Here is an 18,953-nt window from a genome sequence, read left to right as displayed (position 1 = left end):
TGACTTGATTACATTTTTTTTTTTTTTTTTGCATGGGGTATCTTGGTGGTTCAGAGTATAACCAAAAAATAAAAAACAAGTTGATCAAGTTAGTTACAGATTATAATAATTGTAATATGTAAGAAGTGCTGCAAAAGAATAAACAGGATGATGAGAGAGTAACTGAGGGTAGCCACTTTAGATAAAGCCTCTTGGGAGATGTATTTGAGTGCAGGCTTGAAGGATAAGATTATAGAGAACTGGAGACCAGGTGAGTGGCAGGTCCAACAGCTCCAAGGTGGGAAAGGGCTGGCATGTAGAAGGAATGGAACAGAAGATGTATCAGAGTATCTGGGGAAATGTAGTGAACAGTAGAAACTTGTTCACTGAGGCCGGCGAGGAAGCCTGCATGCTGTTGAACCCTGAGATCTATGGGGATGTGCATGGACTTTATTTATAGTGCTGGGTGAATCCAGTGGAAGGTTTTAAGCAGCGTCGTGCCATGATAGGAGGTAAAGACTAAGTTTAACCTTCATCCTTTTCACATTTATGATGACTTAATCATTTTTTCATGGCTAATGGACGTTGTTGAGTCTAGTGTCTTTAGATGGTCGCTCTGGTTAGCCATCACCCTTGATGGGATGAAGCATCTTCCTAAATTATGGGCCAGTCTTAATAGATACGGCTTTCTTCTGAGGTGGGCGGAGTTGTGAAGAAAGAGGGAGGCAAACACTATTTAACAGAGACTAGAGCATTAGCTGCACAGCTTCTAGGAAGTTGTTAATCATGACACAAGTACACTTTACTGCATCTGGGGAGACTTGCTCTTTTAGGGATGGCTTTCTTGGCAAGTGTTTACGATTAAGATAATCACAGCACGATGCGGAGAAGTGTTGAGCTCATTCTAGTGACCTTTCTGCTGGCCATCAATTGTAATGTGGAATGAACTTCACTAATATCCCTGGCATGGGAAACAGCAACACCTGGTCCTGTTCTCTGGTTTTTAACAGGAGGGTGGATTGACAAACTTCATCTTATTTCCCTCTAGAATTATGTTTCCAGAACAAGAAAACATTAAAATGTGGTTTCTCCCCTTACTTACTACTGAACAAACGTACTTTTTAAGGCAGTAGGGGTGTACTGGCTCCTCCACAGGTTGCAGTGGATGTTTGCACTCAGTAACCTGGGTTGATGATTCATTTTAAATACATTTTCTTTAGATTTTCACAATAGCTTTATTGGTCAATAGGTTTTTTCACCTCATTTTTAAAATGAGAAAGCTGAGGATCAGGCAACAAAATAATTTTCTCAAGGTCCTATGCAACTAGGACGTGGCAGAGTTCGGAAACAAATCAAAGACCATCTGATTCCTAAGCCTGAACTATTCTTTTTTCTTTTCCTTTTAATTTTGAATAGCTAATATGTGGACAAGGTATTTTACAATTCACAAGGCACAGAAATAGATACTGTGAAAAGTAAGTCTTCTTTCCATTCCAGCCTTCTCTTTCTTTTTTTCTGAGGTAATCTCTGTTACAGTTTTCAAGTTTGTAATTTTATACTTTGCTACCTTCTTGAGTGGTGAATATAAGACACTGAATTAAATAACTTCAGGGAGTATCAGAAACATCAAAGGTGCTTTTTCACGAAACACATATCCTGTTTTGTGCTTCATCTATCTTCTGCAGGTTTGGGGTGAGGTCCCTCAAGCAAATTTTGGTTGCTTTATTGCCTACTTCATTGAGAACTTTTCTTCAGGATATTGCTAAAATGCCTTGCTCTTCATGTTCAGGGAAGGAGATGTTTCTTCCTCAAGATGGATGAAGGAGATTAAAGGGAGGGTAGCATTTGAACTCTACTCTGTGAAGAGTGGGCTTGAGAAATGAACACATGGATGCTCTTGGTGAAGGAAATAAGAAGAGCAAAAACAAGCATAGAATCATACATGTAGAGTGTTAGATAAGGTGTCAAAAACGCAAATCTCATGTGGGCCAGTCGGGTAATGTAAAGGTATGTGAAGTGATAAACTGGAAATGATGTTTGACCTGGGTATAGGAAATTGAAGAGAACCCTCAATGGGCATCTTATACAGGTATGTATTATGTCTTTTTGAACATTCAGGATTAAAATTTTAGAGGAACAAGGAAAATGAATCGAAGTCAAACTCCAGTGGATTGGTTTTATGTAACCGAAAGAACATACCTAACTGTACTTGGAATCCAGTATGTTTGGATTCCAACATTAGTTTAAAAATGGTAGCCTCAGTCTTGGAAAGTTTGTTTTCTATTTATGGTAAGTCTTGTAACTCTTTTTCCTTAATCATAAAACATATATGGCTATTTTCTGTAATATTGTCACTGTGGTTGTATGTTAATAAGAATTAGTCCCGGAATTTTTTTCTGTGCTATTTTATTTTGAGTTCAGTTTTTTTTTTGAAGTATCCGCCCCCGTTCCACTGACACATCTTTTCTAGAATTTTTTTTTTCTTCTTTCCCCGAAGCAGCATCATTTGTATTCCCACTTGAGTATTTTGATATCTTGTTCTAGGGTCCTAAAAGTAGAGCTTTTTGGGAAATGAGTAGGCTGCGGTGTGTTTCATGATGAATCTCGCCACTCACAGGTTGAAGGCATCTAGCTTTGTTGATCTCATTTGATCTTTTAGCACTGAGAGTAAATCACACAATGGTCACACTTTCCTCTGCTACATTTCCTGTATCCTTGACTTGTCATAACGTGATCATGAAGATTGTGATGCTCATTAACATTGTAACTTTAAGTAGGACCTCTTGCAAAGTGCACTGACTAAACATCAAAAAGGAAAGCATGCAATGTGTTTGAAGGCATCAATCATCTGTCTGTAACACCTACTCCTGTCATTTTCGCGCTTTGTGCTCTGGATCTGAGAACTCAGAATACCGAAGGGGTGGACAACTAAAAGAGACAGATGAAATGGTTGATTTGTTTGGTTGCTAAATGCAGCTGGGACAGGTAATTAAACAGTCCTGCTCCTGCGGAGAAGCCTGCAGCAATGTAACATGAAGTCTCAGATGCAGCTGCACGCAGATTTAGATTCAGAATTAATATTAGGTAGGCCTCTTTCAGATTGACAGATTTTGTAAACATCGTTTCTGGTTTCCTCGTTCAGCCTGATTGGAGATGAAGCATGTGTGTTTTGTTCACCATTTAAGTTTCTAGGGAGTGAGTGGTGTGTACAGGTATTTGGGGGGATAGCTTAGATGGGCAGAACCCTGTATGTGGAGGGCAGGGACTCCATGGTTGAGCCGCTGCTGCTCCTACGTGCATTGATGGAGAGAGTGGCATTCAGCCATGAGAATAGATCCGGGTTAGTAAGCAGGGTGATTGGAACCAGATGATCTTGACCCATGACCTTTTTTTTTTCCCATATAAAAATAAGTTTATTTCCACTGTACAACCATCTAGTAACTGACCAAGATTAGATAGGAGACCACACAGCTTCAGAAGTACGAGACCCGGGTCCCTCCATTAATCTTTTATGAGGCGTACTATTACTTTCCTAAGTACAAAGAACTCTCTGTGTAGGTTTGTTGTTGTTGTTGTTAAGTGCCGCCGAGACAGTTCTGACCCATAGTGACCCTGTACAGGGTTTCCAAGGATCAGCTGGTGGATTTGAACCACTGACCTTGCCACACCAGGAGTCCTTGTGTGTAGGTGTAGCAGTGTCGTTATATGACTTTGGGCACCTATTTCTATGCAGAAATTTTCACCACACACATTTAGGTATTCATAACAAAAATCTAGCAGTTCTCCTTTTCACTGAGCTTCTACAAGCAGTTTCTCTGCAGGATTTTTGTAGGGGTGATCATTAAGTCTCCGCTTAAGTATCTCCCTTCTCTGTGAAGTCAACTCTGACTAGTTTTCCACCAGTTATGCTCCTATGTCATGACCTGATTCATTCCTTCGACACACTTATCACAATGAGTTACTCTCTTGTTTATGATTCACTTGCTTGTCTTTGCTTGCTTTTGTATTGGTATACTGTCTGTCTTTCCCACTAGCTAGTTCCATGAGTGCAAAGATGGTTTCTTGCATTCACCCTGTATTTCCAGCTCTTAGCTTGGTGCCTTGCACATCCCGTAAATACATGCTGGATATTATGGTCCTACTAAATCATCGATACAAGCCCTGTGGTATGGTGGGAAATGTTGAATTCTTTTTCAAAAACCGAAACCAGTTCCAATTTGTAGCATCTGTGGTGTGAATCCTCCCACCATAGCAGAGATTGCAAGCAGCTCTGTGACATTGTTGAGCATGCAGTTGGGGCGCTCACAAAGTAGCACTCTGTGTTACATTGCTGTGGGTTTCTCCCTGGGAGCTGACCTGTTTGGTTACCTGTATCAGCTGCACTTAGCAACTGAAGCATTCTGCTGTTTCAGCTTTCTCTTTCAACTGTCCAAACCCCTTCTGTATTCTGAGTTCTTAGGTAAAGAATCTTTCTACCATATAGATATAATGGATACGTATCACTTGTTGTTGTTAAGTGCCACTGAGTCGGTTCCAACTCATGGTGACCCTGTATAGGGTTCACGAGGAGTGGCTGGTGAGTTTGAACTGCTGACCTTATGGTTCACACTAACCTTGAGATCAGATGCATGTCCTTTGGCTGCACACCAGGACTCCCTTAAGAGCATAGATATTAACGAAATGTTTTAAATGAATTACAAAGTGATGGATTTTGTATGTACACGTTACCTTTTTTTCTAAATTATTTGTTTAATTGTAAGTGTATAATTCAGTTTCTTAATAATGGTTTTGTTTCACGACTGGCTTGCAAAATTCCTAAAACATGAACAATCTGTTCTCACAAACCAGCAGAAGCCAGCTTTCCAATATGCTATTGGAGATGATCTATGGGTTGACCCACTGACAGCTCTGTGCCCTGCCATATTTAGCTCATAAACAAAGGAAGGAAAACAGTTTGCAAAGATGGTTGGATAAAATATTATCACAGAAACACATTTCTGAGAGTTTCCAATCACCTACACTTAGTGTACTACTAAAAATAAATGAAACTGGTGTTGTTTTTCACTGTGACATACATGTGTTGGTACAATGACTAGATGAGGGGATAGAACGTAGCAATTGAGAGAAATAGACAGTGGGTTTTTTGCAAATACAATGCTCATGTAAAGAATGCACCTACCCATATAGTGTGCAGAAATGATGTTAAGTAAAACGGTTCTGACAAAGCATACCCAGTGGGCATGCGCCATGCTTGTGTTGTGACATTTCCTCTTATATTACAGGTAAATCATATCATTCTGTTCATTTACTTTCATTTTTCTCGTATTTTCAGTCACCTGTTTATGTGTATAATGGCCTGAAAATGCTACTTTGGATCCCAGTTGCATAATAGGCCATGTTCACGAAGCCCTGATGAGTGTAACAGTCCCCCAGTAATTGGAAAATAAGCTGTTGAAGCTTTGTGTTTGTTTCTATTCATTTAACTTGAAAATTATAGCACATTAGTTCAACAGTTGAATGTGAAAACTATCAGATCGTCTTAAGTGAAACCACTAGGTTATATTAGGTCTACTTATTTCATACTTTAATTATGTTTTTCTTGGTGTCGATTGAAGTCAGCAACATGTATAAAAACATTGGCATAGGGTGCTTATGAAAATAATGTGGTTTGGGGGATTTGCACTATTGGCAAAAAGAGGTATATATAACATGTTATTTGAGGAAAAATACACTAACTCACAGGAGAGAATGGGGGTTAAAAAACAAATTCCACCTTCCAGTTAGAGTGCTAAAACATCATATTTCCATAGATAATTTTCAGAAAATTAGCCCAGGGCCACAAGTTTCCTTTCCTATTTTGAGTCATTGAGGTCTTAGTCAGCTAGACAGCTTACCACTTTACATTTATCTGCATGTCTATAGCGAGAGGAACTAGCTCCAGATGGTATCTGCTGCTAGACCTGTGGATGTGGAAGGACTCAGAGAAGATGAATGAGGGAGGCAACAAGCTCAGAGAAAAAGGATCAAAAAGAAGAGGAGAAATACAGCAGAATTACATTGTGGATACATTGCCAACTTGTGTGTAGATACAGTTGGAAGTGGGCCTTATATTTTCAGAGAAAGAGCCTATTGATAAAATAAAAACCATAGTACCTTTTACTATGCTTGTATTTAGTTTGTCAATCAGAACTTATTAGCTCCATCTATGAAGTCAGGGGCATGACGTTTGACTTTTACATCCAGCAACTGTGAGACACTTTCTCTACTTCAACTCAACCCTTGACTCATATCTTATCCCACAGAAATCCAAATAAGCCAGCAGAATCAATCCTATAGTGGAATAATGATTACCTCACTGATTACACACAATGCTTCCTTTCCCAATCAAACATTTTTTTCTCACTTAATATTTATTAATGTGAGGTATGTAGTAGATGAGGTAACCATTTTCTTGGCTTGGCTCAAATGGAAAATGATGTACTAGGTAAGCTACAGTTTTCTTGGATTGGTTTAAGTAACATTTAATGAGCTCCTGTTTAGTACCCGGTACAGGATAAAAAGATAAAAGTTGCAGGCAAGAAGGGGCGTGGTGTGGGGTGGTTTTTAAGTGAACAGGAATTTTAAACACAACATGTCATGAGTTGTGATAGAGGTGTACATTGAGTGTTTCTGGAGTCCAGATAAAATCACTTTAACTCAGACATTAACAAGGTTTTTCTGGAGGTGACAGTAACTAGCTATTGAAGTATGAATGGAAGTTAGACAATAAAGGGGAGTTAGGATGTTCTGAGAAATGGAGAGCCCTACCGGAAAGGGAAGTGCCAAAATATGTATTGGGGACCATAGGATGTTTTAAGTGCCTGGAATTTAGACTTTAAGGCAGGGCTTTTTGCCTGTCTTTCCATTCTTAGCAAATTTGAAAGGAAAAGAGAAGGGAGATCAAGAAGGTTAGATTTTCATAATTTTATTTCAGGCTAATTGGCCTATTATTGTCTGCTTTGGGTGATCTGCTTCCAGAGGTGATGTCCTTCAAAAGGTGGGATTCTCATGTCAATGTAATACTTGATGGCAAATTCACCAGAATTCTCCTTGCCACATTTCATGTTATTGCTTTATGTTTTGCTACAGCTGCTGCCTATTCATACTCTGAGGCTCGGTGTAGAAGTTGATTCCTTTGATGGACACCATTACATCTCTTCCATTGTTCCAGGTGGCCTTGTAGCTACACTGAGTCTCCTACAACCAGAGGATGAGCTTCTTGAGGTAAAACTTGTTATTGTTGATGCCATTTGGACCCTGTATAGGGTTTCTGAGGAGTGACTAGTGAATTTGAGTGGACGACCTTATGGTTAACGTCGACCCTGTGATTGACCCCAATACAAAAATATGTATTTAGTGCCACTGAACTTGGGAGGGAAGAAAGATGCCATTCAAGGCAGAAATGTTTAAGTTCTAAGAAATTGTATTCTTATCAGAAATCTGCATGGCATTGTCATGTGAGCAACATATATTGAAAAATACTCTCAGCTTATCTGTTATAAATGATACAGGTGATAACGAAAATGGAAAACATGCTTGGCATTTATTTTATCTTTTGCGGTTCCTGAGCACTGAAATTTCCCTTTGAGGGCTTATGTAAGTGATTGACCAAGAAAAAGCTAATGTGCTTTTTTTTTTTTTTTAGCTTGGTAGCACAATTAGTATGTTTTTAAGCAGAAATTGTATATAAGAGTCTAATCACTGATGTTTGTTTGGAAGATGTACCACATTTATTTGCTGATTTGTTGATTATTTCTGATCAGGATTACAGCTGGATGGTCTCAAAGACTTCTTTATAGTTGACTGGGTTTTCAGATCCCCTCCTAAAAATGCTCCCCCAACACTTCTGCATCCTTTTAGTCAGAGCAGTTCTAGCACACCTCTGCTTTGACCTGACTTTGAGAAATTTTGTTAGATTGGAAATACAATGAACCTGCCAAGAAAATGACATTTAAACCCCCATTGTTTCAAATAACAAGGCACTGCCCTCTCCAACTTTATACACTGAATTAGTGGTAAAGTGTTGACTGGTGTTCATTCATGTGTCCTAACTCCTACTTCATTGTTCTTTCAAGTACATCACACTATCACCTAAGCTCCCCAAAACAATGTGAGAGATGGGCAAATAAATATGAAGGAGGCTGCATAGAAAAAATTTCTCCTGAATGGTAGCATCCACTAGAAACCCAAGATTGGGTCGATTAGGAACAACCAAGGAGCCTTAGGATTATAATTATTTCTTTCTTAAAATTAATGTTTGTTCAATGTGAAATGCACTGAAGAAAAACGGTTTCATGTTGGGTACAATTGAAGCTTATTAGTTGTGTCTGGACACCTAGAAGAGTGTGTTGAGAATAACTCTGGTGTGAATTGCAAGCTCAGTGGGAGGAAGTGCCATGACTAGTTATCAAATTCTGTCAGAAACATGGTGGGAGGGGGAGACAGAGTGTTAGAGTCCTGTTTTAAGATGTAGTAAATTGTCTGTTTTTGGAAATATTCAAAGAAATGATACTGTTCTGCTTCTTAGAAATTAGTGCCCTAGATTTTAGTAGATGATATATGTTTTATTTTTAATAATGAGAGCATGACTTTCTGCTGTGATTGTCAGGGTACGTGGGATAGCTTTGTAAATATCATACACGATAGTTTGTAGGTTAGAGATCATTGCTATAAACTGTAGCCAGTAAGTATTGAAGTCCAAACTACACTGAAGGCTTGTGTGAAAAATAAGACTCCTGAAACTAATAGATAGAAATGTTTTAACAAACCAATGCAACCCTGGATGTGTACACATGGCTATGCCAAGAAATTTGGAAGACAGCTAGCTACCTGGCCAGCCAATTGGGAAGAGAACCGTATTTGTGCCCATTCCAAAGAAAGGTGACTCAGTGGAATGTGGAAATCATTGAACAGTATCATTAATATGACATGCAAGTAAAAATTTGCTGAAAATAATTAAAGGTGCATTGACCGGAAGCTGCCAGAAAATCAAGTCAGGTTAAGAAGAGGATGTGGAATAAGAGATACTATTGCTGACTTGAAATGTATCTTGGCTGAAAGCATAGAATTCCAGAAAGATGTTTGCTTGTGCTTTACTGATTATGCAAAGGCATTTGACTGTGTGGATCATAACAAATTATGAATAACATTGGATATTCAAATGGGTATTCCAGAGCCCATAATTGTTTTTATGAGGAACCTGTACATAGACCAAGAGGCAGTTAGTTATTACATTAGAACAAGGAGATAGTGTAGTTTACAAACAGAAAAGCTGTGTGCCATCGTTGTATCCTTTCACCATATTTATTCTATCTGTGTGCTGAGCAAAATTATAATCCCACCATCTGGATTAAATGATGAAGAGGAACGTGACATCAGGATTGGGGGAAGACTGCATATCTGTGATATGCACATAGCATAGTCTTGCTTGCTAGAAGCAAAGAGGACTTGAAGTACTTACTGAAGATTAAAGAAGACCACAGCCTTCATTCAGCAGTCAGTATGGATTGCACCTCAATTTAAAGAAAGTGACAATCCTCACAACTGGATCAGTAATTAACATCATAAAATGAATAAAAGATTGAAGTTGTCAAAGCCTTCGTTTTGCTTGAATTCACGATCAACACTCATGGAAGCAGCAGTCAAGAAATCAATTAGCATTTTGCATTAGACAAATCTGCTACACAAGACCTCTTCAAAGTGTTCAAGAGCAAGAAGTCAGTTTGAGGACTAAGGTGTGCCTGACTCAAGTCATAGTATTTTTAATCACTTTCTATGCATGTGAAAGTTGGGCAGTGAATAAGGAAGACCAGCAAAGAACTGTTGCATTAGAATTATGGTGTTGGTGAAGAATATTGAAAGCACCATGGACTGCCAGAATAACAAGAACACACAGATCTGTCTTATAAAATGTACTATCATCATGCTCCTTAGAAGCAAGGATGGTGAGACTTTGGACATGTTGTCAGGAGGGACCAGTCATTGGAGAAGGACATTATTCTTGGTAAAGTGGAGGGACAGTGAAAAAGAGGAAGACCCCAAATGAGATGGATTGACACAGTGACAGTGGCATTGGGCTCAAACATAACAATTGTGAGGATGGAGCGGGATCAGGCAGTGTTTCGTTCTGTTGTGCATAGGGTCACTATGAGTTGGAGTCAACTCAACTACCTAACAACAACAACAGCATGCTAAGGAAATATTGACTGGATCTTAGTAGAGCAAGTGTAGGTGACATCAGCCATCATCTGAGTCTAATATGCGTTAGTCAATCTACACTTGGGAGTCCTGATGCTGTGCTGAGGGTTAATGTGCTGGACTGCAAGGTCAGTTTGAGCCACAAGGTCAATGGTTCAAACTCACCTGGTGCTGCTCGAAAACCCTATACAGGGTCACTATGGATTGGAACATACTCAACGGCACTTTAACAAAAACAACAACAACAACAATGTATACTTAAATAATTTTTAAAATCCTCATGCTCTACCATATTGCACCAAATTCTATTAACAGGCAACAGGCCATGGATATTCTAAAAATGCAGATTTCTAGTAAAACTATTTGAAAGAAGAATCAATTTGGATGAGAGAAGCGCTGCTTTTGCCTCGTAGTTTGTCACAGTTTAGCCATGTGTGCATTGGAATATCAATTAATATTTAAAGCATTAGTTTATTAGTAGATCCTTCCAGAATGTTCTCTAGAAGTGAGGATGTTGAGATTTTGGCTTGCTTTCTCTGGACGTTTCATCAGCAAAGACCAGTCACTAATAAAGACCAATCACAATCAACCCAACAATGGACTCAAATATACAAGGAATCATGAAGGTGGTTAGGACCAGGCAGAGTTTCATTCTTTTATACATAAGGTCACTAAGCATTGGAACTGATCTGACAGCAGCTAACCACAGCTTTACTGTAAGGAACTAACGGGATATATCCTCATGGACTATAAAGATCATCTCATAGTGATGTGGTATGATCTTTTCTTCATATAAAATGCATTATAAAAATACTTATGGGATAATATGAGTATGGAATGAGGTAACTTGTAACTTATACAATATGTTTGTTGTACACTTGTTGTTGTTATGTGCAGTGGAGTCGGTTCCGACTCATAGCCATCCTGTACAGAGTTTCCGAGGCTGTAAATCTTTACAGGAGCAGAAAGCCTTATCTTTCTCCAGCAAACAGCTGGTATTTTCGAACTGCCGATCCTGAGTTTAGTAGCCCGATTCGTAACCACTATGCTACCAGAGCTCCTTTTGTTGTACACTAGGAATGAGTATATGTGTGCTTTCTAATTAAAAAAAAAAAAAAAAGTCTGAATAATTGAGACTTGATAGCACTTCAGGGGATTTCAGGTTGCAGGATGTAGGGAAATGTGAATTCTAAAATAAAAAAAAGTTCTGAGCTTAAAAGTGTGTGTGTGTGTGTGTGTGTTTAATGTACTCCTTAGAGCTTAAAACCAGAAACACAAATATGCTTTGGGGTTAGAACACTGCGCCAAGTCTTAGCTGAGACCAGCTATTTACAGCAGCCATAAATCCCCTTAGATAGGAGTTGGTAATGGGAAATGTAACCAATCCCTGTAACTGTAGAGAGTAGGGAGGAAGACTACCAGGCACTGCTGTAACAATTGGAGACAATTCAAATGAATAAATAATGAGCTAAATAAATATTTAAATGTACTCTAAGATAAAAACCTGAAAAGTGACTTTCTAATTTGTTGAAGTAATGTGAAACACAAACTAATACATGTGTATGGTTAGAATTCCTGCTTTGCTTGTGTCTGCTTTCTTGCTGTTAGTTTAGGTACCTACTCATTCTGTTGATTTTAGAACTTTCTGTGCTTGTGGCATCAGTTGGCACCATGGGCATTGTGTATGACCAATGACATCCCACCCGCATTTGTGTGAAGATTGATGTGTACATCTTACAAGGGAAAACCCGTAATCTGCTGCTTAAGTTGCTGTTCCCTGGACACCTTCCATCAGTCATCCGGGCCCTGAGAGATGATGCTTACTTTTCCAGTAGGGCTAATTCCCTGAGGCACATGTGGGTCTCTTGACCATGTGGTGATTTCTTTGTAAATAATGAAGAGGTAGGGAGATTAGGTCTGGCTTGATGGCTAAGTGCTTGGTATGTTATAGGCCTGAGAATAGTTACCACAGACAATTGACTGGAGGCTCAGCTTGCTGCAGATGGGATGCTTCCAGCAACTCATCATCCATGTTTTCTCTGGTGCAAAGATAGTTTTTGTGGAAAGGTTACTCCCAGTATAGTTTAAATCACCCTGCCAGTTAGCTGGATGTTAGTGTTGCATCTGTCAAAGCTAACCTAATACTAGAATAGAAATACCTTTAACCCTTTCATGACCTAATTATTTTTTACTGAAAAATGTGTATGTGTGGATACTGAATGGTTTAAAATCAGGAAAGATGCATGCCAGAGTTGTATTCCTTCACCACACTTATTTAATCTCTATGCTGAGCAAATAATCTGAGAAACTGGGCTATATGAAGAAGGATGTGGCATCAGGATTGGGGGAGCACTTATTAACAACCTGCCATATGCAGATAATACAACCTTGCTTGCTGAAAGTGAAGAGGACTTAAAATACTTAGTGATGAAGATCAACAAACACAGCCTTTGGGTATGTGTTGCACCTCAATGTAAGGAAAACAAAAATCCTCACCACTGGCGCCATAAAGTAACATGATAAATGGAGAAAAGATTGACGTTGTGAAAGACTTCATTTTGCTTGGATCCACCCTAACATGCTTAGAAGCAGCAGTTAAGAAATCACGTGAAATATTGCATTAGGCACACCTGCTGGACCAAACCTCTTTAAAGTGTTCAAGAGTTAAGATGTTAATTTGAGAACTAAGGTATGCCTAACCAAGCCATGGTGTTTTCAATAGCGTCATATGCATGTGAAAGTTGGAGCGTGAATAAGGAAGACTTTTCGAAGAATTGATTAATTTGGTGTTGGAGAAGAATGTTAAAGGTACCATGGACTGCCAGAAGAACAGACAAGTCTTTATTGAAAGAAATACAAACAGAATGCTCCCTAGAAGCCAGGATGGCCAAAGTTTGTCCCATAATTTGAACCTGCTATCAGGAGGGACCAGTCGCTGGACATCATGCAAGAGGAGAGTCAGCAAAATAGAGGGGGAACCTCAATAAGATGAATTGGCACAATGCCAGCAGTAATGGGCCCAAGCGTAGCAGCAATTAGAAGGATGGTGCAGGACCATTCTGTGTTGTACTTAGAATCTCTATAGGTTGGAACCAACTTGACTGCACCTAACAGCAACAACATATGTTTTCAGTAATGGAAGGCATGTTGAAAGCAAGGGGAAACATGGTTTTTTTGATGATAATATGATTTTTAATAAAATTATTTAGGACAGGTATGTCCCAAGTGGACTTTGGTAGTAGGACCTGTGGGGTACAGTCCATTTATTCAGATTCAGATTCCCACCAGGTGGCATCAGGTATTATAACTGGGATAACAGCTTCCCAAGAAACCTGAGAAGCTGAAAATATAGGTGGGCAGTATATATCCCATGGATCACAAAAGAGTTAGGTAGAGAAATGCTAATAAATTCTTACCAAAGGTATAGAAGAGTCAGATGTGAAGAGATGATTTGTTGCATGGATTGGGCTCATGCTTCATTTTCTGGGATTAGCAGGCAGGTCAGTGTTTAGTGACCAGTAGTCCAAACCAAGAGACCATCCTGAGCTAATATCATTTCTGTAAAACGTTGTAATAGACTTTGTCTTTCTAGATCACTTGTAAAATCACGATACTGATTTTGGAGTTGTTAAGTGCCGTCAGGTTGATTCCAAGGCTTTAAATCTTTGTGGGAGCAGAAAGCTTCATTTTTCTCCCATGGAGCAGCTGGTGGGCTCGAACTGCAGATCTTTTGGTTCACAGCCCAATGTTTATCATATGGAGCCACCATACTCCCCATTTTTGGAGTAGGGATTAATTACTAGAAGGGAATAGTTGTTGTTACATGCCATTGATTCAGTTTAGATTCTTAGCGACCCTGTATAGGGTTTCCAAGGAGCAGCTGGTGGGTTTCAATTGGCAATCTTGCAGTTACCAGCCCAGTGCTTAAACTACAGCATCAATTGTCATTTAAAACAACAACAACAAAGCACACACAAAAAACAGCAAAGTTCATGTGGAGATAATTCTATAACATAACTTGAAAACTGGGATCCTTTCTCCACTTGGCTGATTGTATCTGCCAAACCTTTAAGAATGGAATGGATGCAAAGTTATATATATATTTCTTTTCACAGAGTGATTTTTCTAGGATAGAATTAGAAGTCTATGAGATGTGAACTATAACTGTGAATTTATACTAAATTTAGGCCTCCAAGTATGTATTATAGATGCTATCTATACATTGTAGATTAAGAAGTATTTAATATATCAGCAAATTAGTGTTATGGTACACAGCAATAGTCTTAATGAAATGAAAAATGTGAAAGAAAACAGTATTAACATGACTTTAAGTGATAGTTCCTGGATGGTGCACCCAGTTAATGCACTCAGCTGTTAACAGAAAGGTTGGAGGTTCAAGTCCACCCAGAAAAACCCCTGAATAAATGCCTGTTGATCTACTTTTGAAAAATCAACCATTGAAACCCCTGTGGAGCACAGTTCATTTCTGACCCACATGGAGTTATCATGATTTGGAATTTACTCTATGGCAACTGGTTTTTAAAAGGATAGTATGTGTTAAGGATAAAAACCCATTGCTAAGGATAAAAATGCATTGTGACTCAGAGTGACCCTACAGACACAGTAGAATTGCCCTATAGAGTTCCCAAGGCTGTAGATCTTTAGTGAAGCAGCGTGCCACTTCTTTCTCTTACAGAGCAGCTGCTGGATTCGAACTGTTGCCCTTTGGTTAACAGCTGAATACTTACCCACTGGTCTACCAAGGCTTTTGTTTTAAGGCTCGATGGATAGAAATAGACTAGAGAATATAAATACCACTGCAGTGTAGAAAGGAGAGACCATGGAGGTACAAGTTAGGTAGATCACTTACCTAGAAATGATTGTAATATGCACACTTTTTATACTTTATATTTACCCAAGTTCTGTAAGGGGTTCTAGCCTTAAGCTTTTTAAGAGTTTCTAATGTTTTAAGTTATTACTAAACTAATATTAAATTTGGTCATTAGTGTACTAGGGTTAATCTCCTACATTGTGGTTGTTAAATGCCATAGAGTCAATTCTGCCTCACAGCAACCCTGTACAGGGTTTCTGAGGAGCAGCTGGTGGGTTTGAACCACCGACCTGGTGGTTTGCACATAGTTAAACTATATTCTTGTTAAAATTTCTGATGGATTGATGTAACCAACTGATCCTCCCCCTGCCTTCCCTCCTCCATTCTGATGTATTGTCTTCCCAGGTGAATGGTGTGCAGCTCTATGGGAAATCCCGCCGCGAAGCAGTGTCCTTTCTTAAAGAAGTGCCACCCCCCTTTACCTTGGTTTGCTGTCGACGATTGTTTGATGACGAGGCCTCTGTAGACGAACCTAACACCACCTCGCCCTCTCATGTTGAGCTGGAGGTAGTAAATGACTATGTCTCATGGTTCACATTCATCATGGATCGTTTAGCTGCTTTTGTTTGGTACTATGAAATGGGTTAGGGAGGGTGGAGCTTCTCTTCCCCTCTCCCCACCACCCCACCCTTCTAAAATTTTTTTTTTTTTTTTTGGCTATGGTGCTCTCAAAGGCAACACTATATAGCTCTTCAAATTGTTACTTTCATTTAATGCCATAAAACTCTTGTTTCTTTACCTTGAATCGCTGTTGACGTTAATGTGCACACACTTTTATTTTAGAGTGCTTTTTTAGTAATTGCCTGAGCTCATTACTTTTCGCTCCCAGTTCAACTCAGTTCATCTTAATAAGTTTAAGATGTGGGTGAATGTTGAATATCTAATGGACTTCCCTTTTTCAGAGGCTTAAAAATACAAAGATCTATGACCAATTTTGAAGTGAGTTTGGAAATTGCTGTAAAAGCCTTCAGGAGGTCAGAGAATGAAGTAACACTTTCTATGTTCTTCATACTCCTTTTTACAAGCATTGTAATTACAGAAACAGTCTTGAGCACACGTATTGTCATCGTATGTCATTTGTAACCTCATCCTAGGCCACTTTTCCCCTTTCCAGACTCTTTTACTTAAAGATCCATTAACACCAGTTTAGATATGTGTAGCCTTACCCATTTACCTGTGTAACATTTGGATTTCAAGTTACTTGGGTCCTAATCCTGGCACCAAATTAGTTGCCATTGAGTTGATTCTGACTCTTAGTGATTCCATGTGTTTCAGAGCAATTGCTGTGAATTTTTTGCAACATCATGTAATAGTTATGAATCTTTGGGCAAATAACTTGACTTTTCTGCTCTTCATTGCCCTGATCTGAAAATGGAGATCGGTATATTAGGTACCGTCCTTATGAGTGTGTGTGAGGAGGAAGTAAAGTGACAATGTAAATTTCTAAGTAAAGTAATAAGGTAAATTTCTAGGCCCAATGCTTTGCACATGGAAAGTAATCAGTGAAAGTTAGCTGTAGCCCCTATGAGGCACTGTAGGGTAACACTAGACTGCTGATTGCAGGGTGATCCTTGAAAACCCTATATGGGATCTCTGAGTCTGAACCAACTTGATTACACTTAACAACAATAAGAACATAGTTAATAACTCTTCTAGTCTACTGGTTTTCCTTTTCTATTTTTTTTAAAGCACTTAAGAGTGTAGCACTGCTTTGTAATCATTGATATTTTACTGTATATTTGTCTTGCTTTTCTAAAAAGACTATCAGCTCCATGTGGACAGAGACCATATCTTTAAATTATTTTGATTATCAGAGTATGTTTTTATTCTGCACTGAGCTTATAAAAGATTCTTAGTAATTTAATGAGTATTGATTAAGAAACACTTATTTATTTATCATTTATCTTACCCCCACCACCACCAAAAAAAAATTTAAAGAGACCATGGTTTTGTCATTTTTACTGTCCTTACAAAAATGAAATGTGGATGGTGGCTTACCTCTGAAGCTTGCTGAAAATGCCTTTAATCTAATCTTACAGGGTGTGTAAATCACCAATTCAGCTTCCTGACTCTATGATCCATCAGTCACTCGACCACAATAGGCGAGCAACAGCTTTGAATTATACTAAATGTCAACCCTGCTGCCCATTAGTTGATTGCTTTCTATTCTGTAAATACAGGGGTTATGCAGAATTGATGATATAAAAAATGATATATATCAGGTTGGCATCTAATATTGCATACACCTTGGATGCCTTGTTAAGTTCCTTAAACCTAGAATTTATAATTTTATCTGTTATCTTAAAATCTTGGCTCTCTTTTTACTTCTCTCTTGTTTCTCATTTATCCTGATACCATCTTATATCCTTAAGACCTATTTGGTTAGTCAGCTCAGCTAAAATTCTAACACCCATTAATCAGTGAGGGTGTTAAATACCCTAGTTAAGCATCCATCATATTGTATATAATAATTGGAACTTTTTATTGAAAGGTATTAAGTGTTTTCTTTTCCAGTGTACCACTTCTTGAAATCAGGCTGCAATATACAGAAGTTACTGATCTAAAACTGTCTCACTAATTTCAAGTTTTTTGATTCAAGAATAAGGAAATTGTTCCTGTGATTAAACTCAATCCACCATGGATTGGGTATTGACTTTCCTTGTCTTGTAGGCCTTTTAAAATGTCATAATAGTATCTGAGGAGGCTTACCATTCCAAGTTAGATTTTTTTCCTTCTTTGATTCCATTAAATATATTTTCATATATTGTTGTTGTTTCTCATTACTGTCAAGTTGGGGCTGACCCATAGCAACCCTACATAGGATTTCTGAGGAGCGGATGGTGGGTTTAAACCACCAATCCTACGGTCCAGTGCATTATACTGCCCCGCCACACTTACTAAGATTATACAAAGTTTTAAGGAGTCTACTTCTTAAGTTATTATCATTTAGTTGGTAATAAAAGGGTGGGACCCTGGTGTGATGCTCTATGGGATAAATACTGGACTGCTAAACATAAGGTCTGTGGTTCAAAGCCACCAGCCACTCCTTGAAAACCCTATACAAGATTGCTATAAATTGGAACTGATTTGACAGTACTAAAAACGAATCAGAGAGCATATCTAGAGAAACCCTTTCAAAAATGGGTGACTCATAAATGTTGATTTTTGGAAGGGTTTCCCTTGGTATGTCTTTTATTGGTTGTAAAGTTTATAAGTAGGTATTAAGTTTATATGCCTATTATGAGACAGGAGTCCTGGTATAGCGCTGTGGGTTAATGCACCAAATGGCACAGCCGTTTGAACTCCAAGGTCGGTGGTTCAAGCTCACCAGCTGCTCCTCAGAAACGCTATACAGGGTCACTGTGGGTCAGAATCAACTCCATAGCACTTCACAACAACAAATTATGAGACAGACACTACAGTGGGTTGAGGGATGGCAGTGGTAGTCCTTATGGAGTTCCCAGTCTAGTCGAACTGCTGGGGACTTTTTTAGTTGTTATGGCTACAAAAGGAAGACAATTCTTGAGCTTTATATAGAAGCATAGAATAGTTTGGGGAAAATAGCACAGATGAAAACAGTAAGCCAAACCCTTTGCTATAAAGTCAATTCCGACTCATAGCAACCCTACAGTACAAAGTAGACCTGCCCCATAGGTGGTCCATCTTTACAGAAGCAGACTGCCACATCTTTCTCTAGAGTGGCTCATAGGTTCAAACTGCCCATCTTTTGGTTAGCAGCCTACTGCTTAACCACAATGTCACCAAGGCTTATGAAATAATATATGCTAAGTGCCACTGAGTCTATTCTGACTCAACAGTGACCCTGTATAGAGTTTCCAAGGAGCAG

General features: G+C 38.8%; 1 protein-coding gene across 1 annotated transcript in view; it reads left to right on the top strand.

Moving 5' to 3' along the window:
* Nucleotides 1-18,953, top strand: part of INADL (InaD-like (Drosophila)) — a 383,821-nt gene that overhangs the window by 53,687 nt on the left and 311,181 nt on the right. The window contains exons 13-14 of the mRNA XM_006862480.1: nt 7,108-7,242; nt 15,452-15,613. Coding sequence (XP_006862542.1) covers nt 7,108-7,242; nt 15,452-15,613 — 297 coding nt within the window. The remainder of the gene's footprint in view (nt 1-7,107; nt 7,243-15,451; nt 15,614-18,953) is intronic.

Source organism: Chrysochloris asiatica, unplaced genomic scaffold (genome assembly GCF_000296735.1).
Source record: "Chrysochloris asiatica unplaced genomic scaffold, ChrAsi1.0 scaffold00048, whole genome shotgun sequence".
NCBI classification, from domain to species: Eukaryota; Metazoa; Chordata; class Mammalia; order Afrosoricida; family Chrysochloridae; genus Chrysochloris; species Chrysochloris asiatica.
Note: the sequence above shows the minus strand (reverse complement) of the source record. Positions and strands in the feature narration are given on the sequence as shown.